Source organism: Panthera tigris, chromosome B3, assembly GCF_018350195.1.
Source record: "Panthera tigris isolate Pti1 chromosome B3, P.tigris_Pti1_mat1.1, whole genome shotgun sequence".
Classification (NCBI taxonomy): domain Eukaryota; kingdom Metazoa; phylum Chordata; class Mammalia; order Carnivora; family Felidae; genus Panthera; species Panthera tigris.
This window is the reverse complement of record NC_056665.1, coordinates 131,229,102-131,252,098: the sequence shown is the minus strand read 5'-3', so window position 1 is coordinate 131,252,098 and position 22,997 is coordinate 131,229,102. Positions and strand designations below refer to the sequence as shown.

At 37.6% G+C, this 22,997-nt stretch overlaps 1 protein-coding gene across 3 annotated transcripts in view; it reads right to left on the bottom strand.

Annotated features, from left to right (window-relative positions):
- Positions 1–22,997, bottom strand: part of SPATA7 (spermatogenesis associated 7) — a 39,751-nt gene that overhangs the window by 2,794 nt on the left and 13,960 nt on the right. For all 3 annotated transcript variants that reach the window (XM_042990295.1, XM_042990296.1, XM_042990297.1), the window contains 6 exons: positions 14,607–14,740; positions 7,366–7,838; positions 6,180–6,246; positions 3,409–3,524; positions 2,012–2,065; positions 1,144–1,221 (listed from right to left, as the gene is read on the bottom strand). In XM_042990295.1, coding sequence (XP_042846229.1) covers positions 1,144–1,221; positions 2,012–2,065; positions 3,409–3,524; positions 6,180–6,246; positions 7,366–7,838; positions 14,607–14,740 — 922 coding nt within the window. The remainder of the gene's footprint in view (positions 1–1,143; positions 1,222–2,011; positions 2,066–3,408; positions 3,525–6,179; positions 6,247–7,365; positions 7,839–14,606; positions 14,741–22,997) is intronic.

Here is a 22,997-nt window from a genome sequence, read left to right as displayed (position 1 = left end):
GTTTGCTTTAATTAAAAAAAACTTCACATAAGAATAGAAATAATTCATCAGAAATGTTGTACTTGACATAATACAACAGAGAAAGCATGTACACAACATGGAATTCTAAGATATGCAACATAAAGTGCGCCTCACTGCCCAGTGAACTTTAGATGAATAAATGTTCAAGCTGACTCAGGATCACACAGTTTCCTTAAGATGTGCAATATCGAATCTGGTTTTGCAAACTTTCCATTTCACTTACAGTGTGTAAACCTAGCCTTTAATTTGTGCTCACTTTACTAGTAACAGTTGTTAACAAAAATGCTTGCTTTGGATTCTTGTGACAAGTTTCAAATAGTAAAATGAGGTAATGGATCTCTGCAAATAAGAAGCAAAAATTCAGTTCACTAGCCTATATAACTAAGAGATATAATAGTAATTTTTGTTTTTATGTAGACTCTATGGGATTTTTACATGGATGACAATGTTGTCTGTGAATAAAGACAGTTTTACGTCTTTCTTTCAAATAAGGATATCATTTTTCTTCTTTTTCTTTTTTTTGTGATAGATTTTTTAAATTGAAGTATAACTGACATACGTTATATTGGTGTCAGGTGTACAACATAATCATTCCATATTTGTATGTATTGTAAAATGATCACCCAAATAGGTCGAGTGAACATCCATTACCACACCGTTACAGAATTTTTCCCTTGTGATGAGAACTTTTAAGATTTATTCTCTCAGCAGCTTTCAAAAATGCAACACAGTGCTATTAACTATACCCACCGCCCTGTACATGTATTATATCCCCATGACTTATTTATGTTATAACTGGGAGTTGTACCTTTGACCACCTTTACCCATTTTGCCCGCCCCCACCCTGGCAACCGCCAAGCTGCTCTCTGCGTCTAAGAGATATAACCGTATTTAAATGAGTAAAACCTCTGTTCTTTCCTGTAACTCCCCAAACTGTGAACTTGCCTCATATGGTGTGAATTAAACATTCTTTACAATTTGCTACCAGTTATAAGATTATGTCCCCCCAAGAAAGCACTATAATTTTTCATTTCCTAGGATATGGAAATAACTTAAAAAAATTAACCTCATAAAGAAGAGTATTTAATGTACTGTTTGACCGCCATAATTAAAAAATCTAACCTGTTTGAAAATAAACCAAGTTTCAGAATTTCATCTGTTACATCTTCAATGAAACTCAGATACAACAGTTCTTCCTCACTGTGAAGACAAAGCAGTACACAGCATATAATTATTTCCTACTTACTCTGAAAACTACAGGAAATATGAGTACTTAATTAGGAACATCTATCTCTGCTATGACAAATGTACTGCTATCTCATATTACTAAGAGGAATAATATAAAACAAACTATGTCTATATTCTATTTTTTTTAATGTTTATTTTTGAGAGAGAGGCAGAGAGGGAGACACAGAATCCGAAGCAGGCTCCAGGCTTGAAGCTGTCAGCACAGAGCCTGATGCGGGGCTCGAACTCACAAACTGTGAGATCATGACCTGAGCCGAAGTTGGATGCTTAACTGAATGAGCCACCCAGGGCCCCCTATCATTCATATATATATATATATATATATATATATATATATATATATATATATATATATTTTAATGTTTATTTATTTTTGAGAGAGAGATAGAGCATAAGCAGGGAAGGGGCAGAGGGGGGGGGGGAGTGAATTGTAAGAAAAATTAGCATTCAGTCCTGACTGATTTAATAATGGTTTGTGTGATTCTCTTTTTTGTTTATTTATTTATTTTGAGAGAGACAGAGACAGTGCGAGTAGGGGAGGAGCAGAGAGAGAAAGAATCCCAAACAGGCTCTGCCCTGCCAGCCCAGAGCCCGACGTGGGGCTCGATCCCATGAACTGGGAGATCACGACCTGAGCCAAAACCAAGAGTAGATCTCTTAACTGACTGAACCACCCAGGTGCCCCATGATTCTTAATTCTTGATTTTCCCTAGGCACAATGAAGAGGTCAAAAAGATCTTACTCAGAGTGGAGTTTTCTCTCTGGAGGAAACTGCAAAGAATACTGACATACTGCCCTGGAAAGAGAAAATGACAATATTTGAACAAAACAATGACCGGCATGCAGTAAGTATTCAGTAATATTATATATCAGTAATAATAGATTGTAGAATTTTTAAAGTACTTTCATATCTGTGATACGATCTCATCTTCAGAACAGCCCTGTTTGGTATATGGGGTCGGTATTATCTTCCCACTGACTGATGAGTTCACCAGGGGGCAGAAAGGTTGGGTAACTTACCGAAGTCATGTTGTTAGTAAGTAGCAGAGATATTTTGAACTCGTCTTGGGAACTACAAATTCACAATCCTTTTTAAAACTGGACTACAGCACTTATCTAGGATACATAATTTTACTTTGACTACAGTTAACATGTAAATAATGCTGGAGACAGATATTTCCCTATGAAAGACTGTTTTTTAAGCTGATTATTATACTAAATTTTGTCATTATTTAGTTATATCATCATTAGTTAATTCCAAGCTTTTTATTTAGGTATGCTCAATTAAAATATTTTACTTTTTAGATAGAAACTACTAGAAAAGATAAGTATTCCTTTCTTTAGGGCATTCTTTATGTCCATTGCAGAGAGGCTTAAGAGTTAGCTTATAAATCTTCTGAGCACTGAGGCATCATGAAGGTCAGCGGTGAACTGCCCACAGCCTTGCAGGCACCATCTCCCTGGGGGAAGGGCCTGGGCTCTGAGGGATCACAAGGGCTTGCCTTCCGGTCGCCTGTATGACACCTCATTCTTGCCTCTTTTTAATCTCTAGCCCTTTTTTACTTCCACCTTCTTCATCTCACATATAATCTCTGACTCTGGAAATGCATTTGACAGCTGAAACTATCAAAGGCATTTTTGCTAAGCCATCATTTTTGTTTAGGTGCTGTATTCCGTGATTACGAAATACGATGGGTAGTCTGAAAAATAGTGCCCAATACACAGCAGGGACAGATAAAACCCCAGCACATGGTGAATATTCACAATCATGAATTAGGAGTCCTCAGATCGTGAGGTTCTTCAGTATTATTTCTGCCATGTAAACTGGTTAGCATCACGGCTAGAGGGTTTGCCTTGAGGAAAAAATCCTTTTTCCTACGAATAGCAATGGCATATAAAACAAGCCAGTGCCCCCCTTTTTCATTAATGAATTAGCAAAATAAATTCATTTAAACTTTTACTGAGTACCTACTTTGTAAAATTTCATTAGTAAAACTAACACTGCTACTGAATTGTGTAACACCAAAATAGATCAGAGTTCACGTAATTAAAATAGTACTTATGTTGCAAATATCGTATGTCTGTTACACAGTAAAGCAGTTAAATCTACAGTTGAAATGACTTCTGTAAATTGTTTACCTGGGTGAGGAACACTGGAAAGTTCCACCTTTAATCTCATCCCATGGTAAGTCATGCCCTTGCAAGGGTAAAGGAGTTATTTTTCCTTTGGTATCATATGTCATACAATTAGATGCCTGGGAATGAGAAGAATTGATCTTTATTTTGCTTCAAGAATACATTATGAAAGCAGAAATAAAGCAAAACAGCAAACTTCAAAAAAGCCAAGGAGGGGCACCTGGGATTCTCTCTCTCCCTCTCTTTGTGCCCCTTCCCCGTTCACGCTCTCTCTCTCAAAATCAACTTAAAAAAAAAAAAAAAGTCAAGGAAACAAAGTGGAGACATCCAGTAAATAAAAGTGACTGCTATATTATAACAAAGGATGTTTTTAGAATACATTTTCTACCCAATTAAGACTTCTTTCTTAAGTTTATTTAAAATAAGGTAAGACAACTGCTTATTTCTTACATTTTAATGAGGGATATATATTTTTTTAATTTTTAAATTTTATTTAAATCCAAGTTAGTTAACATATAGTGTAATAATGATTTCAGGAGAATTTAATGATTCATCACTTACATACAACACCCAGTGCTCATCCCAACAAGTGCCCTCCTTAGTGCCCATCACCCATCTAGTCCAACCCCTACCCACCTCCCTCCATCTACCCTCAGGTTGTTCTCTATATTCGACAGTCTTAATGAGGGATATTTTAAATCTGTTAAGGAATTACCACAAATAAACATGCAAAGAGAAAAATGAAGCAAATGTGCAAGTTTTTTTTTTTTTTTAATTTCTTTTTTCAACGTTTTTTATTTATTTTTGGGACAGAGAGAGACAGAGCATGAATGGGGGAGGGGCAGAGAGAGAGGGAGACACAGAATCGGAAACAGGCTCCAGGCTCCGAGCCATCAGCCCAGAGCCTGACGCGGGGCTCGAACTCACGGACCGTGAGATCGTGACCTGGCTGAAGTTGGACGCTTAACCGACTGCGCCACCCAGGCGCCCCCAAATGTGCAAGTTTTAAGTAAACCTGAGAAAAAAATATCCCATTATAACAAATTCAAGCAGCTCATTCGTGTCAAATGTCCATGTATCAACTACGGAGAAGCAGTGGTAGTTCTGGTGGTTCCGTCGATACTATTAACACACACAAATATCGGCAGCTTATTTTTATAGAACCCTTACTACGAGCTGCATCCGTGGCGAGCATTTCCTTGCAGTATTAGATGAGTCTTTACGGTGCTCATTCATGCACAGTGCTGCTAGAATTTGGTCTGATCCTCATGACCTTCAAGCAGACTGCTGGGGGCAGGGATTATGGAGTAATGGGACACACCATTTCCTTACCAGGTTATGGACAAGCATTTGGAGCACAACGTCATGAAAATGGACTTACTTCATTTATTTAGCTACCTACTGAGCTAACTCTCTTCCTAAATCTCAAGCTAGTCACAGTCCTCCTCTACTGACCCCTTCTCGGGCAAGGCACTTTACCTATATCAATTATTCCTTGATAAGTGACCCTGCACGGTAAGTACAGTTTCTCTTGATGCAAAACTCTGCTCTCAGAGGATAAGGGATTTGCCCTCGGGCTCTGAGTGGCAGGGCCCATGTCAAACAGGTATGAATGGCTGACATGGAAACCTACAATTCATATTCAGAAGGGAAGATGGAAGTTCAGTATGATTATATTTTATTCTTTTTTTTTTTTTAAGTTCATTTATTTATTTTGAGAGAGAGAGACAGAGAGAGAGGCAGAGAGACAGAATCCCAAGCAGACTCTGCACTGTCAGTGCAGAGCCTGACATGGGGCTCAAACTCACGAACTATGAGATCATGACCTGAACTGAAGTTGGATGCTTAACCAACTGAGCCACCCAGGCACCCCTATATTTTATCCTCTTATTTTCGAGTCTGTGTTTGACATTTTAATAGACAAACAAATATAAATTAGGATACAAGTGTATGATTAACACTCCCAAAATAAAAAATAAAAACAATCAGTTTATGTGAAAATCAGACTTAAAGCTGTAATATTTTAAAAGAAATGACTGCTGGGTCACCTGGGTGTCTCAGTTGGTTAAGCGTCAGATTCTTGATTTCGGCACAGGTCATGGTCTTGTGGTTCGTGGGTTCAAGCCCTGCATTGGGCTCTGTGCTGACAATGAAGAGCCTACTTGGGATTCTCTCTTTCTCCTCTCTCTCTTGCCCCTCCCCAGCTTGTGTTCACATTTTCTCTCTCAAAATAAATAAACATGCTTAAGAAAATAAAAGAAATGACTGCTGAACACTCAAAACATACACAGTGTAAAACAGAGCCTATGGTTCAGAAAAAGTAAAAGCAAATGTAAGAGGTGATATCCACCTATTCTCATAAAATGTATAATTTCCAATAATATAATCAGTGGCAATTCTTCAAAAGAAAAATTACAGGCATAGAAATTAAAATGACTTCTATACAGCTTTTCTGGTTCCTTTAGTATCCAAATCTGCACCTTTGAAGCAACATTTAAGGTATTTTATTCACCCATTCCTCTATCCAGCAGGCCAATCAACCATCTAGAAAAGATGCTAACAACAAATGACTTCTCATACGGGGCAGGATCCATCTGGCCACTCAAAAGGAGCAACAGGCCTTTGTAAATAGGTAGTCCTTCTCCATGCTGGCGACATCATATGCGAGAAGTGTCACTGAGAGATTCTTGAAGTCCAAATAGCTATATATATCCTATTAAGTGAAAGTGGCTGTAATTCCAATGCAGCACACAGAGAGATCTCATTTTTATTACCTGCTTTATGTTCTTTTCTGAATCTGTGAAGTTCTTGGTCTCAAATGCCTCAAAATCAGATTTAAAGCTGTAATATTTTAAAAGGAATAGTTGTCAAGCTTTCAAAATACAAATACCGTGATATGATAACAAGTTTACTGTCTTAAAAACCCCTCAAGAGATGAAATCCATCTATTCTTATAAAATGTGTAATTTCTGATTATATAATCAGGAAACAGATATGGTTTGGATTACACAGCTTCCTTTTCCTTTTTTTTCAGTAGCAGCTAGATTTCAGCTGGACAGAATGGGACCAGGGACATGGGAACTATTATCCTCCAAAGTGGTCATAAATACAATCAGAAAAGGATATGATATGCTTGCTTTCCTCATTCCCCTCCACTCTTTAATCCTTGGGATTAAACGTATGCAGACTCATCTGATATTTCTGTACCTCTTATCTGTACCTAGAGAAAAGAATACTAGAGCTAAATTGTTTTTTGCTTTCTAAAATTAACTAATACTTAGGATGAGGTAAATAGCTCTTTATATAGGACCAGGAAAAACCATCACAAGTCAGCTAACACTAAATACTTTATAAGATTTGTTTGTTTCTTCAATCATTTGGCAAACTTTTACTGAATATTCATTATGTGCCAGGCACTATCATATATGAAAACATTATTGAGGCAAAATCTATGGAATTTCCAGAAGTTACCCCAATTGCCTGAATTATTCCTGGGGAGTTGCTCCTATGTAACAGTGGAGTTGAATATTTGCAGGGAAGGGAACCCAGGGAGAGTCAGAGAATCAGCTGTCCTCTTTCCCTCTCTAGCCCACTGTTTTGCCATTTTTAAAATGAAGCAATAGACATATTTACACAAATGCTACTTGATGACATATTTTAAGGATTCTCTGAAAGTATATTTAAAAGCACATACCATGTTTGAAACAATACATTAAACTATGTAACATTCCTGTTTGTAAGGAAAGCTTGACAAGTTTAATAGGTACTTTTCAACAATGACTTGGGTAGTTCTAGTGACACATGCAAAAGGAAAAGACATTAATCTCATTCCAATCAAAAAGGCACTCCCAGACCTTCAGTCGGGCATGTTAGGTACATGACATAAAATAAGGAATATTATTACTATTTAATTTCTACAACACCCTGAAGGACTTACTGTTGGCTGTGAATGGGCCGTACCTGCTTAAATCAGTCTGGGTTTCCGCTTCTATCCGCTGATCTGTAAACTCCTTTTTTCTTTTGGCAGGCGTATAATATCGGTAATGTGACAGGAAAGATTTTGCTTCTGTTTTTAAAGTGCGTGGAGTGAATGGCAACTGTCTGTTGGAAAAGAGCTCAGAGTGTTTATCCAAAAGGTCCCCACTCGGTGCTTTTGAAATAACTAACTGAAACCGATGGGTATTTGGGCGCGTGCTCCTGGGCCCTCTGCCGTACGGAGTTCCAGAGCACGGTTTCCTAGGCCCAGAGAGGGTGTAGTCCACGTTGAACATGGAGGAACCGGAGTTCTTCTCAGTACCATTTGTGAGGACTTTATCAGATTTAGGTAGATTCAACTGCAGTCTCTCTGAAGAAGTTACTGGTGACCTTGTGAAGGATGGAAATCCATTCACTTCTCCAATTAACACGTCTTCATCTTGTGGTTCTCCTGAAGGCTAAAAACATTTGGTTTGCTACAAATTCTCATAACTGGGGATCTCTCCAGATTATATACCCAAAAATGGTTGCCTTAGGAGGTCTAGAGAACTATATATTCCTGAAGGTGTTAGCATTGATATGACTTCTATTCAAGGTTTTGAATTATTAATATATAAAAATATAATTCTAAACGTAAGTAAGACCAGTCATTTTTCTTTCTGAAACTAAAAAAAAGCAATTATTCACATCTACCTATATCTGGTCTTGAACTTGTACATTGACATCTACGGGTAGATCTCAGCTTTATCTGAAGGTTTCCAAACCACCTGTGTGCACCAATCCCCTTCTCAACCACTGCTGGTGGCGGCACCCCCCTTCCCATCGGGCCTTTAGGGCAATCTCCGGGGCCAGCGGCGCCTCAGACTTGAAGGCTTTGAAGAAATGAAAAGGAACTTCTCTCCACTTCTCCTCACAAGTGGGGAGAGCCGAAAGGAAAGGCGTTTTGGACTGCTCCATTTCTTTTTGGTTTAATTTTGGAAGAACCATTTCTACAGGGTATCCAGAAAATCTTAAAACATAGATAATATTTTATTCTTTTACAGGTTGGATGTCCAAGAAGCTCTGTCTATGATTCCAGACTTTATGGACACCTGTGTATGCATTACAGAACTTTGAGGCACTTTATTAGGTAGAGGGGAAGTTACATAGAAGTCACGGATTCTGAGGTGACAATGACTAGGATTTAGCTGTTACATCTGTCCTACAAGCTCACGGGGAGAAAAACAAGAGAAAGATGAATAAGCCGAGTAAGAGAATAGCTGAGTGCTTCTTGTGTGCGAGGTACTGTTCTTGCCATTGAGTAGAATAAAAGAGAATGATTAGAACTTCTATCACTGCTGCTAGTGGGTTACTATGCTTACGATGTATAAGGTATAGTTCTAATTAATTTACATGCACAACTCATTCCATCCTCACATCAACTTCTGGGTGGTAATACAAATACTACTTAAAAAAATTTTTTTTTTTAACGTTTATTTATTTTGAGACAGAGACACAGCATGAGGAGGGGAGGGTCAGAGAGAGAGGGAGACACAGAATCCGAAGCCGGCTCCAGGCTCCGAGCTGTCAGCACAGAGCCCGACACTGGGCTCGAACTCACAAACCGTGAGATCATGACTTGAGCCGAAGTCGGACGCTTAACCGACTGAGCCACCCAGGTGCCCCAAATACTACTTTTATTTCAGAGATGAAGAAAATGAGGCCATGCAGGGTCGCACAGATTTGAACCCAGGCTGAGCTTATGCTCTCCATGACGACATCATATTATCTATTATAAAGACTCAATTGAAAATTATATATTTCAGGTTTTTAAAAAATAAACTCTACACCCAACGTGGGGCTCGAACTCATGACCCCAAGATCAAGAGTTGCATGCTGTACTGACTGAGCCAGGCAGGTGTCCCCGTATTTTAGATTTTTTACACCATGAGGAATTTTAAACCGATTTTAACTCTTTGCCTGATGGTGAACCAGTCAGCTAACCTAAGAACTGATTCATCTAAGTAAGAAAACTGCAGATAACTGAATAGGGTAACTAAAGGCAAAGTCACCGATTTCCTTTCCAAGTGTTTTCTAACCTGATCTCAAATACAAGGCAAAATTACTCAAAGCAAGGAAATATTTTGGCATTAAATTCTGAGTCACTAGGGTCCTTTTTTAATGATTTCAATATATTAGTTTTAAAAAGCACTCCCAAACAAGACTCGCAGCTTATATACCAGAAGAGTTTGGCTCCCGGGAAAAAATTTCTAAGTACGATCTGAAAAATCTTACAGGGCTATTAAATAATAATCACAGGAATTATTTATACTTAGAGGAACGGTACAAGCTGAGATCAGAGGCAGCAGAAATGCATAAAGCATTAGACTGCCTGCAAGAAAACTCTTATCAGTAATGGTTATTTAATAAACAAAACGAAACACCAAAGAAAGTCTTTAAATATTTTTTTTTTTTTTTAATTTTAGAGAGAGTGTACACAAGCAGAAGAGAGGGGCGGAGGGAGGGAGAGAGGAGGGGAAGGGAGAATCCTAAGCAGGCTCCACACTCAGCATGGAGCCTGACGCAGGGCTCGATCCCACAACCCTGGGATCATGACCTGAGCTGAAATCAAGGGTCAGACACTCAACCGACTGAGCCACCCAGGTGCCCCCTCAAAGGAAGTCTTTAAAGGCAGAAATATACTCTCATCTGTCTCAAATGGGCTGGAAAAACTGCTTTTGAACTGACTGAAGGCAAGAAACTTCTCTATTTTTAGGTATCATAATTCCAACCTTGCATCCTACACTTTTTCTTTCCTTGGAAACCTGTAGGACATAGTATGAAATCAATTGTACCAATCTGCTTTTTGAGATTATATAACGGTTTCCTGTAGGTATGAATATTGGAAAGCTTGGATGGATATAATTTTCACAGAAAATAAATAACACACTGGTAAATTCACCAAAATCTGGACAACAGGTAACTGTAAAGTTCTAAAATCAGAGAAGGGTTTATCAATTATATGTGAATAGAACAAAAATTCTGGTTGTAATCTGACCGCTTTCATTTCTTAAGTCAGCTTTACAGTTCAATGTGATTTGTTGTGAACTGTGATTTAAGAATTTATATAAAGTGATAATCGTTGCCCAGCTTATACACTCATCATGCTTTCATGTCAAGAACACGTACCCAACTTTTACAATCACAGAACAACTGAGTACTATCTTTTTCAGGGACGATGTCAGAAGAAACAGCACACAAAGATTTTGCAATTGTCAGGTTTTAAAACAGTCGAGGAATCATTTCAATTGCAGAATAGGATGGGTACAAATTATTTAAAAATCTGACTAACATTTGTTTTGCAAAAAAGTTTCAAATTCTAGTTTAAAAAAGAAACTGATAGGGGTGCCTGGGTGGCTCAGTCGGTTAAGCGGCCGACTTCGGCCCAGGTCATGATCTCGCGGTCCGTGAGTTTGAGCCCCGTGTCGGGCTCTGTGCTGACAGCTCAGAGCCTGGAGCCTGTTTCAGATTCTGTGTCTCCCTCTCTCTGACCCTCCCCCGTTCATGCTTTGTCTCTGTCTCAAAAATAAATAAACGCTAAAAAAAATAAATAAATAAAAATAAATAAATAAAAAAAATAAAAAAGAAACTGATAGCTCTTGCTTTTCATTGTTTTATATTGCTTTAAAAATGTTTCAGGGATGCCTGGGTGGCTCAGTCGGTTGAGCATCTGACTCTTGATTTTGGCTCAGGTCATGATCCCAGGGTTGCAGAATCAAGCCCACTGAGCATGTAGCCTACTTAAGATTCCCTCCTTCCCTCCCTCCCTCTCTCTCTCTCTCTCTTTCCTTTCCCTCTGTCCCTCTCCCCCGCTTGTGCTCGCTCTCTCTAAAAAAATTTCCTAGATTTATTTAGGAATATGGGTCACATTCACATATTCAATTAATACTAACAGCACACAGTAGGTGCTGTACCAGTGATGTGAATGACTGGTGAATAACTGTGTGGGGTTACAGGGTACAGACTGGAAACACACTGGAGGCTCCTGAGGTGACAGCGTGTGAGTCAGAGTGTGAGAGAAAGAACAGTATGAGTGTCTGGACAATTAGAAGAAACGGTTTTTGATTATATGATCTCACATATATAAATGGCTAATATGTTCAGAGGCTAAAGTTAGCATGTTCTTTTTAATTGTAGCAAACTTTTCAGGATATGCAGATTATAACTAGGATAGGTGTCTATTAACCATAAAGCCCAATTATTAAAATAGTATACCCCAAATAATAATTTGAATCTGAATTCATCTAAATGTTTATCAAGGCTTATAAAAAATGTATGCAAATTGCAAGTTACTGTGAATTCTTTTTTTTTTTTTTTTTAATTTTTATTTATTTTCAGAGAAAGAGAGTGCACTTGCGCTTCCATAGGGGAGGGACAGAAAGAGAGGGAGAGAGAATCCCAAGCAGGCTCCGTGTTGTTTGTATATGGTTTTTGTCCACTTAGAATTCACAGTAACTTGTGGGGCATCTGGGTGGCTCAGTCTGTTAAGCGCAGACTCTTGATTTCGGCTCAGGTCATAATCTCATGGTTTCTCAGAGCGAGCCCCGTGTCAGGTTCCTTGCTAACAGTGCAGGCCTGATTGGGATTCTTGATCTCCCTCTGCCCCTCCCTCACTCTTGCTCTCTCTCTCTCTCAAAATAAATAATTAAAAAAAAAAAAATCTTTTAAAAAAAAAGGAAACACTTTAATACAAAAAATATTAAGATAAAGAAGTTCAAAGCACAGTGATAATAGGTTTGATTTGATTCACCAAGAAAATATATCATCTCTTAATCTGTATATATAGAATAATATACTTAAAATCTACAAAACAAAAATTGGTAGTACTAATTTTTAGAGAAGTAGCTAAATACATAATCATGTGGAATACTTCTCTTAATAAATGATAGACAAGACAAAAAATCAATAAGATTTGAATATATAAAAGATATGAAGTTTAATCCAATGAATACAGAGTATATGAAATACTGCATGCAACAACTATGGAATATATTTTCTTTTCAAACACATAATGACACGGTGCATTTTAAGAAATCTGTCTCCCTACTGGGCCATAAAACAAATTTCTCAACAAATTTCAAGAAATGGGTATCATATAGATGTTCCCTGACCACAGTACGATTAGGCTAGAAATCTGGAACAAAGAAAAAAACTAGGGAAAAAATACATACAGATATTAAGAAATACTTCTAAATGACTCTTGGGTTAAAAAAGAAATAATGGAAAATACTCTCAATTGCATTGTAATAAAAATACCACATATCAAAACTTGTGGGATACAGCTAAAGCAGCATGTGGAGGAAAATATATAATCTTAAATATGCTTATACCGTCCCAGAAGTGAGGATGAGAATAAGCTAAGCAAAAGTAGGAACAGTAATGCAAAATAAACCCAAAGAAAACCAAAAGGGGAAAAGGTAAGAGCAAACATTGATAAAATAGAAAACAAAATACAACAGAGAAAATTAATGAAGTAAAAAAAATATGCCCTTTTTAAAAAGACTTTAAAAACTGACAAATCTCTGGTGAGAAAAATCAGAGAGAAAATAAAGGCACAAACAAACAACACGAGGAATAAAAGGGGGAAATAATACATATTCAGGAGAGATTAAGAGATTATATTTAAACAAGTCTCTGCCAAAAATTTGAAAATTTAGATGAAATGGACAACTTCTGACATAAATACATAAAAAAATAGTTCTATAATGATTCAAAACATTGAAATAGTGGTCAAAATCTTCTCAAAAAGAAAACTTTAGGCACCCAGATAATTTTAATGTTGAGTTCCATCAAATTCAAGGAATAAATAATTCTAAATTCATATAAATTATTCTACAGCATGGAAAAAGAGGAAATAGCACATAGACATGAGTAGAGAAGAAGGAAAATTATAGGTCAGTATTGATAACGGAGGTAGATGCTAAAATCCTAAACAAAGTCTCAGCAACTCTACCAACTATGAATAAAAAAGGTATTGCACCACGACAAGGCTATGTTTATACTAGGAATGCAAAGTTGTTTACAACATTAGAGACTTGACTGTAATTCACTACATAAACACATTTAAAAGAAAAATGATATCACCTTTTCAAAAAATGCAGAAAGAGTATCTGATAAAATTAACATGCATTCATGAGAAAGGAAAAACAAATCCGCCATCAGATGTTAAAAGGTATCCCAGAACACCAATAGCAGAGGTCAGTAAGCTATAGCCTGCAGCCAAATCTGCTCGATTTTTTTTTTAATGTTTATTTATTTTGAGAGAGAGAGAGAGAAAGGGGCAGAGGGAAAGAGAGAGAGAATCCCAAGTCATTTCCACGCTGTCAGCACAGTGCCCAACGCACGGCTGGATCCCACACAACGTGAGATCACGACTAAGCTGAAATCAAGAGTTGGGTGCTTAAAACCAACTGAGCCACCCAGGCACCCCTGGCCTACTGTCTTTCTTTTCTTCTTCTTCTTCTTCTTCTTTAATGTTTGTTTATTTCTGAGAGAGAGAAAGAGAGAGAGCGAGTGCAAGAGAGCAGGGGAAGGGCGCAGAGAGAGGGAGGCAGAGGATCCGAGGTGGGCTCTCGCTAACAGCAGAAAGCCTCACTCAGCATGGGGCTCAAATTCACGAACCTTGAGATCATGACCTGAGACGAGGTCACACACTCAACCGAATGAGCCACCCAGGCACCCTTGCACTACTCCTTTCTTAATAAAGTTTTACTGGAACACAGCCGTGCCTGTTCATTTATATAGTGTCTGTGGCTACTATCCAATGGCACAAGGGTCATGAGTGACCGTGGCCTGAAAAGCCTAAAATATTTACTATCTGGCTCTTTACAGGCAAAGTTTACCGATTCTGACATATGGCAAACACGCTACCACAAAGTCAGGTTGTACCACTGATGGAGTAGCTTGGAAACATCCACTTTTATTTATTTATTTATTTATTTTTATTTTTTTTAAACATTTATTTATTTTTGAGACAGAGACAGAGCATGAATGGGGGAGGGTCAGAGAGAGAAGGAGACACAGAATCTGAAACAGGCTCCAGGCTCTGAGCTGTCAGCACAGAGCCCGACGGGGGGCTCGAACTCACGGACCGCGAGATCATGACCTGAGCCGAAGTCGGATGCTTAACCGACTGAGCCACCCAGGCGCCCCACATCCGCTTTTAAAAAGTGAAAATACTATCTTACCTTTTGTAGAGTGGTAAATAATGACTTGGAATTATTTTTAGAATTGGCCGGCACTGCTGTCTTATTTAATTTCAACTCCTTTTCACATCGTGCCAATTCCTTTTTGAGTTTCTCTCTTCGTTGTTGGTCTGCATCTGAGGGGGAAAACAAATCTTTTAAAATGTAGAACAAAATAGAAAAATTAAGGTCTTGGTCGTGGAAGAGGCATAAAGGGCACTTTTTTTTTTTTTTTTTGCTAAAAAATGTTTACACTATTGATATATAAATAAAAATCCAAATACGTTTCTGTATAGAGAAGCTAACAAATACTTAATTTACAGAAACTGTAAGTGCATTAGCTATTTTTAAAAAGTGTTTATTTATTGAGAGAGAGAGCGCACATGTGTGTGCAAGCAAGCGGGGAAGGGGTAGAGAGACAGAGAGAGAGAGAGGGAGGGACAGAGAGATAGAGAGACAGACAGAAAGAGAGAGAATCCTAAGCAGGCTCCAGGCTCAGTGCAAAGCCCAATGCAGGGTTTGATCTCACAAACCTAAGATCATGACCTGAGGCGAAATCAAGAGTTAGATGCTTAACCGACTGAGCCACCCAGGCGCCCCTGCATTAACTATTTAAAGAGCATAAACAAGATGTGACATTTTGGCTCCTGGCTAAGCCTAAGAGCTCAAGAAAGCAATTCCTAGCTGATATTCAGAGATACGAAAGTTAGAAAGCTTGATGTGTTGTAACTCTGTCGTTACTAAATGCAGAGTCTGAGTTGATCCACAGACTCTCAGCCAAATGCAGTATTATTGTCAATACTATCACATACAAATTTAAGTTTTATAAATGACTTAAAAAATAACATTATTTGCAATCAGGATAATGGATTTCTACTTCTCTTAACTGCTATTATTTGAAAATATAAATGAAAACAGTGGTTTCACACTTTAGGATGCAAGTCAAGTACTGAGTTGTTATCAAAGATTTATCATTGTATAAAGGCTGAAAATAGCAAAATGAAAGCTAGTCAAATTTCAGAGTTAAATATAAACAAAATGAAACTGTATTTTCATATAAAATTAAAAATTTAACATACACTTTTTATTGGAACTTATCCCAATTTAATGGACAGTATAATTTCAAGTTTCAAATCACTCTGATTTGAATCAGAATTTATAAAAATTTCTATAAGCTTAAAAAACAAAGGTAATTTATATGTATATTTAAAGTCTGAACTAGGGACACCTGGGTGGCTCATTCGGTTGAGCGTCTGACTTCAGCTCAGGTCATGATCTCATGGTTCCTGAGTTCGAGCCCCGCATCGGGCTCCATGCTGACAGTGCAAAGCCTACTTGGGATTCTCTCTCTCTCTCTCTCTCTCTCTCTCTCTCTCTCTCTCTTTCTGCCCCTTTCCTACTTGCTCTCTGTCTCTCTCTCTCAAAAATAAATAAATTTAAAAAATTTTTTTAAAATTACAAGCATGCTAAAGTAAATATACTTATTATTTAAAATGTAGAGTGAAATATAGATGACTCTTGAACAACGACACGGGTCCACTTGTACATGGATTTTGTGCAATACAGTAATGTAAATGTATTTTCTCTCCCTTGTGATTTCTTTTTTAAACCTAATTAGTAATTTGGCCATTTTTTAAAATGATTTTTTATTTTTAAGTAAACTCTACACCCAATGTGGGACTCAAACTTACAACCCCAAGATGAAGAGTTGCATGCTCTACCGACTGAACCAGCCAGGTTCCCCCTACCTTGTGGTTTTCTTAATAATATTTTCTCTCTAGCTTACTTTATTGTAGCAATACAGTATATAATACATGTAACACACAAAGTATGTGTTAATTGACTATGTTATCAGTAACGTCAACAGTAGACTCTTAGTAAAGTTTTTGGGGAGTCACAAGTTATACAGGGATTTTTGACTATGTCAGGGGGTTGGTACCCTAAACCCCACACTGCTTAAGGGACAACTTATTACTTTCAGCTTATTCTATCCTCAAATACTTGCTTAATGAATGTATTAACTACATTAAAGCAGATGACATCTGTAGAGTAAAATAAATAGAACTTTCTCAGATCTATTATCTTACTCATAGGTAAAAGGAGTAAAAAAACATAACAGGGTCCTTAACACTATCAATTTTTAAATACTTTCATATTACCAAATCTGTCCAACCTGTTCATTTAAGTAAAGCCTTCTCATACCATATACAAAAACAACTCACAGACCTAAATGTTAGAGCTTAAACTATAAAACTCTTAGAAGAAGACAGAAGTGTAAATCTTCAGGACCTTGGGTTAGGCAGATTTCTTAGACACAACAACCAAAAAGCACAAGAAACTAAAAAAAAATTAGACTTAGTCAAAATGAAAAATTTTTATACTTTTTCAAAAGACACATCCTAAGAAAATAAAAAGGCAAGTCACAGGTGGGGAAAAATACTTGCAAATCATATAGTTAATAAGGGATTGCATGCAAAATATATAAATAATATACAACTCAATAAGACAACCCAATTAAAAATTGGACAAAAGATCTGAATATTTACCAAAGACATACAAATGGCTAATAGGCATACAGAAAAAAAGGCTCTACATCATTAATCATGAGGAAAATGCAAATTTAAACCATAATAAGATACCACCTTCACACCCACTAGATGGCTATAATGAAAAAGGGAGTCAAAAGGGGCAGGTGCCTGGCTGGCTCTCAGTTGGAAGAGCATGTGACTCTCTTGACCTCAGGGTCATGAGTTTGAGCCCCACATTAAGTGTAGAGATTAAAAAAAAGAAAAAAAACTTGAAAAAAAAAATGGGGAGCCCAAAACAAGCGTTAGCAAGGATGTGGAGTAACTGAAATCCTAATGTATTGGAGGTAAGAATGTAAAAAGGCACAGCCCCTTTGGAAAACAGTTTGGCAGTTTCTTTAAGAATTGAATATACTTTGGGGCACCTGGGTGGCTCAGTCGGCTAAGCATCCAACTCTTGATTGTGGCTCAGGTCATGATTGCATGGTTTGTGGGTTCAAGCCCCAAGTAGTCTCTCTCTCTCCCTCTCACTCTGCCCCTCCCCAATTCGCACATGTGCATTCTCTCTCAAAATAAATAAACTTAAAAAAATCATTAAAAAAGTTAAATATAATTTTACCTATGACCCAGCAATTCCACTCTCCGGTATATACTCAAAAGAGATGAAAACTTATGGCTACACAAAAGACTGGTACATGAATGTTCTTAGCAGTGCTACTCATAATAGCCAAAAACCCAGAAATGATGCAAATATCCATCAGCTGATACCAGACAAAATGTGGTATTATCTATACAATTTAGCAATACTATACCAATACTAATACTACTTAGCAATTAAATGAAGTACTGATACAATCTAAGGAAAAGGTGAATCTAGAAAACATTATGCTAAGTGAGAAGTCTAATGTAAAAAACCAGAGTGATTCAGTTTCTATGAAATGTCCAAAAAAGAAAAGTCTATAGATTAGTAGTTTCCTGAGGCTAGGGGTGGCCATAGAAAGCAGCTGCAAATGGGTACAAAAGATCTTTCTGGGCTGACATAAATGTTCTAAAAGTGGTTTGTGCTAATGCCTGTACAATTAAAAAAATTTTTTTAACATTTATTCATTTTTTGAGAGAGAGAGAGAGACAGAGTGTGAGTGGGGGGTTGCAGAGAGCGAGGGAGACACAGAATCTGAAACAGGCTCCAGACTCTCAGCTGTCAGCATAGAGCCCAATGTGGGGGGGGCTCAAACTCACAAACTGAGATCGTAACCTGAGCCAAAGTCAGATGCTTAACTGACTAAGCCACCCAGGTGCCCCTATGCAATTTTTAAACTTAGTAAAAATCAGTGAATTTTATGGTATGCAAATCATTTGTCAATAAAACTGCTATAAAAAGTAAAGTCTTTTAATGCATTCGATTTATGGGACTATTTGATCAATTCAACAAACTCTGTAGAGCTATTCTAGTGTAGATACTATGAAGACTGAAATGATCAAATCAGTAGTAGTCTGTTAGATAGAAGAATGTATCTTATAAAAACAGATGGCTTAAACCCAGAGATTTCCTTTTTAAAAAGTGTCTATAAAATGTGTTTCTAAGTTATATTAATTATAATGAGGATCAGCTCTATAACACAAGAATAATGAATATTAATTACACTTTAGTTTGGTGATAACAATCTTTGTAATTCTTCTGGCCATCACAATTTTCTTCATTGACATGGCAAAAAAGAAAACCTCTTGTCTCAAATGACTGAAAGCAGAAAATACCGTGTGATAAATAAGTACTAGCTAACTCTAAATTCCAAAAACCAAAAATAGGAGCAATTCTTTAAATACAACCTATATGCTGTCAACTCTCAAATTTTTTTCTGCATCCTGGACCTCTCTCCTGAACTCCAGACTCAAACTCCGACTGCCTCCTTAAGATCTCCATTTGGCTAATAGATATTTATTTCAAACTATTATAACGACCACGAGTGAGCTCTTGATTCACTTCCTCCCCCAAATCTCTTCCTATCATATCCCTCATTTCAGTAAATTAGAACCTATTTTGATTGATAGGCTCTAAGTGTTGGAAGTCATCCTTGACTCCTCTTTTTCCTCATACCCTATCCACATCCAACCCATCAGTAAGTACTGTTGACATGCATTTGAAATGTTTCCAGAATGCAGCCATTTCACACTTCCTCTACTGCAACCACTTTGGTCCAAGTCACCATTATTTCTTTTCTTTTCTTTCTTTTCCTTCCTTCCTTCCTTCCTTCCTTCCTTCCTTCCTTCCTTCCCTCCCTCCCTCTCTTTCTCCCTTTTTTATTTCTTTCCTTTTTTTTCTTCTTTCTCTTTCTCTTCTTTCTTCTTTCTTTTCATTCATTCATTCATTCATTCATTCAAGTAAGCTCTACACCCAAAGTGGGGCTTGAACTCGCGACCCCAAGATGAAGAGTCGCATGCCCTACTGAGTCAGCTAGGTGCCCCAAGTCACCATTATTTCTTATCTGCATTCCTGTCTCCTAACTAGTCATTCTGCTTCTACCATTGCCCCTTACAGACTGTTCTCAATTCAGTAGCCAGAGAGATGCTTTTAAAAGTTAAACTGGCTCTATTACTGTTCTACTCAAGACCCTCCAATGGCTTCCAATTTCATCCAGAGTGAAAGCCAAAGTGCTCACAATGGCCACAGCCCACCAGGTCTGCTCTCCCTGTCCCACCTCAATAACTTCCCCTCCTAGCACTCTTCAGCAGGCCCATTTCACATCAGCTATGTAGCTTTCCTTGCTGTTCCCTGAACACACAGATCACGATGCCATTTCAAGGCTTTTGTAATTGCTATTTCCTTGGTCTTGACTGTTCTTCTTCCCCCATTTACCCACTTGCCTCTCCTTTAATTCTTTCAGGTTTCTGCTCATTTTATCAGTGAAGCATTCTCCAGCAGACTCTCAATGTCTCTTATCCTGCTTGATTTTTTTCTATTGCATTTATTACCTTCTGACATATTCTGTATTTACTTTTTTCTTTGTATTTACTTATTGTCTCCTTCAACTAGAATGCAAGTTCTTTTTTTTTTTTTAATTTTTTTTTTTTTATTGTTTTGACGTTTATTTATCTTTGAGACAGAGAGAGACAGAGCATGAATGGGGGAGGGTCAGAGAGAGAGGGAGACACAGGATCCGAAACAGGCTCCAGGCTCTGAGCAGTCAGCACAGAGCCCGAAGCGGGGCTCGAACCCATGGACCGCGAGATCGTGACCTGAGCCGAAGTCAGACGCTTAACCGACTGAGCCACTCAGGCGCCCCTAGAATGCAAGTTCTATAAAAGCAGGTAGAACAGTATCCAGCACATAGTAGGTACCTAATAAATATTTGCTGAATTAATCAACGAATAAATTCTAGTGAACTAAACAACATATTATGCAAAATACCTGATTATTTTAAATTGGTGAATATGGATTTTAGATCCCAGGGTTTGGTTCAGTAAGGGGATTAATACATATATTCAGGCAGGCTTTTTATTACTCAAACTAAATAAAAAAGAGATAATCTTATTTTATATATTTATTGTTCAGGAAATTAATATCTGTATGAAAACTAAGCAAAACTTTCCCATTTAGAGGTGATTCTAGTTAAACAGGGTTGTCTGATAATGACAATTGGGTAAAAACATCTTTTTTTTTTTTTTTTTTTTGAGAGAGAGAGTGAGAGCGAGAGCAGAGGAAGGGCAGAGGGAGAGGCACAAAAAGAATCTTAAGCAGGCTCCATGCCCAGTGCAGAGGTCAACGTGTGGCTCGATCCCACAACCCTGGGATCATGACCTGAGTTGAAATCAAGAGTCGGACACTTAATCGACTGAGCCACCCAGATGCCCCAGGTGAAAACATCTTAGTGCAAATGATTCAGATTTTTTAAAAAAGATTCAATTTAGCTATCTAGCTATTATTTCATTTTCTTGTGTGTGTTATCTCTATACCTAACGTGGGGCTCAAACTCATGACCCCTGAGATAAGAGTCACGTGCTCTACCAACTGAGCCAGCCAGGTGCCCCAAATGATTCAGATTTTTTTAAGCTGGTAAATACTAAGCCAGTTTTTTGTGCTACAAAACATCATTAATATGATACAGAAGAAAAAATATACACCACAGAAATTAAAAATCTGGAAGGATCTTAGAGATTATCTAATTACCTTTCATTTTACAAGAGTGGAGGGTAAGAAATAAAATGACTTGCCCACATAACTTGAATGCTGTGGTCAATTTAGTCTGTAAAAACATACTTAATTCTGTACTCTTGCCTAAAACGCCTTTACTCCTCTTTTAAAATTATTTGAACTCCAAGATTCCTTCAAAGATATGAGAGCCTACAGTAGGGCCTGTTACAAACTTACGTTTGTACATAAGGGAATACACAGAAGGAGGAGAATAAAAAGTGCCAGGTACAGGACCTGCAAAGACACTGTGCTCACTGAATGGCAGCTGGTGGCAATTGGCTCAGCTTAAAGGTCCTCTCTGTTCCACTAAGAAGATATCCAAGAAGAGACTGGGACCAAACGATCCTGCAGTCTTTGATCTTTCCCAGGTTGCACCTAAGGGGCATTTCCCTACCTATGGTCTCATTCGTTCACCACTTAGCATGCACTACCTTGGGCTGATACTTATTTTTTAATATGGAAATCCTCTCTGATTTTGTCTTATTAGTAATACTGAATTACTAGTAATACTAATAATCTACTACTAGACAAGCACAGGCCATGTCCTTTGGCTATTTTTAAGTATATATTTCTTGATTTGAACTCAAAGACTTCAAATGGTATCTTTTAGAACATTTTAAAATAGGAATTTCAAATTTTGTGATCTGATTATTTCCTTAGTAAAGATTATTTAGAAATCTTGGGTCACTATAGCTTTTCACATACATGTAACTATCAAGTTTATCAGTTAAGCTATTAGGATACAAATAGTAGACAATATCTATCCGGAGAAAAATGCTGGTTATGGTAGTTTAATGAATCATTCACTAACCTTAAAAAGCCAAGGGAAATGAGAATCCTTGGCAAGCCCTTTAGAACTACCTAATTTTTTTTTTTTTATTTATATCCAAGTTAGTTAGCATACAGAGCAATAATGATTTCAGGAGTAGATCCAGTGATTCATCCCCTACATATAACACCCAGCACCCATTCCAACAAGTGTCTTCCTCAATGCCCCTTACCCATTTAGCCCACCCCCCCACCCAACACCCCTCCAGCAACCCTATTTGTTGTCTATATTTAAGAGTCTCTTACGATTTGCCCCCTCCCTGTTTTTATATTATTTTTGCTTCCCTTCCCCTATTTCATCTGTTTTGTATCTTAAATTCCACATATGAGTGGAGACACATGATATATGTGGAATTAGTCAAGACTAATTTCGCTTAGCATAATACCCTCTAGTTCTATCCATGTTGTTGCAAATGTCCAGATTTCATTCTTTTTGATTGTCAAGTAACACTCCATTATATATGTATATATTTATATATTTTATATACATACACACATACACACATATATATATTTGTATGTATATAATTTATACACACACACACACACACACACATCTTCTTTATCCATTGATCAGTCGATGGACATTTGGGCTCTTTCCATACTTCGGCTATTGTCGATAGTGTTACTATAAACATTGGGGTACATGTGCCCCTATGAATCAGCACTCCTGTATCCTGTGCATAAATACCTAGTAGTGCAATTGCTAGATCATAGTGTAGTTCTATTTTTAAGTTTTTGAGGAACCTCCATACTGTTTTCCAGAGTGGCTGCATGAGTTTGCATTCCCACCAACAGCACAATAGGGTTCCTCTTTTTCCACATCCTCACCAACATCTTTGTTTCCTGAGT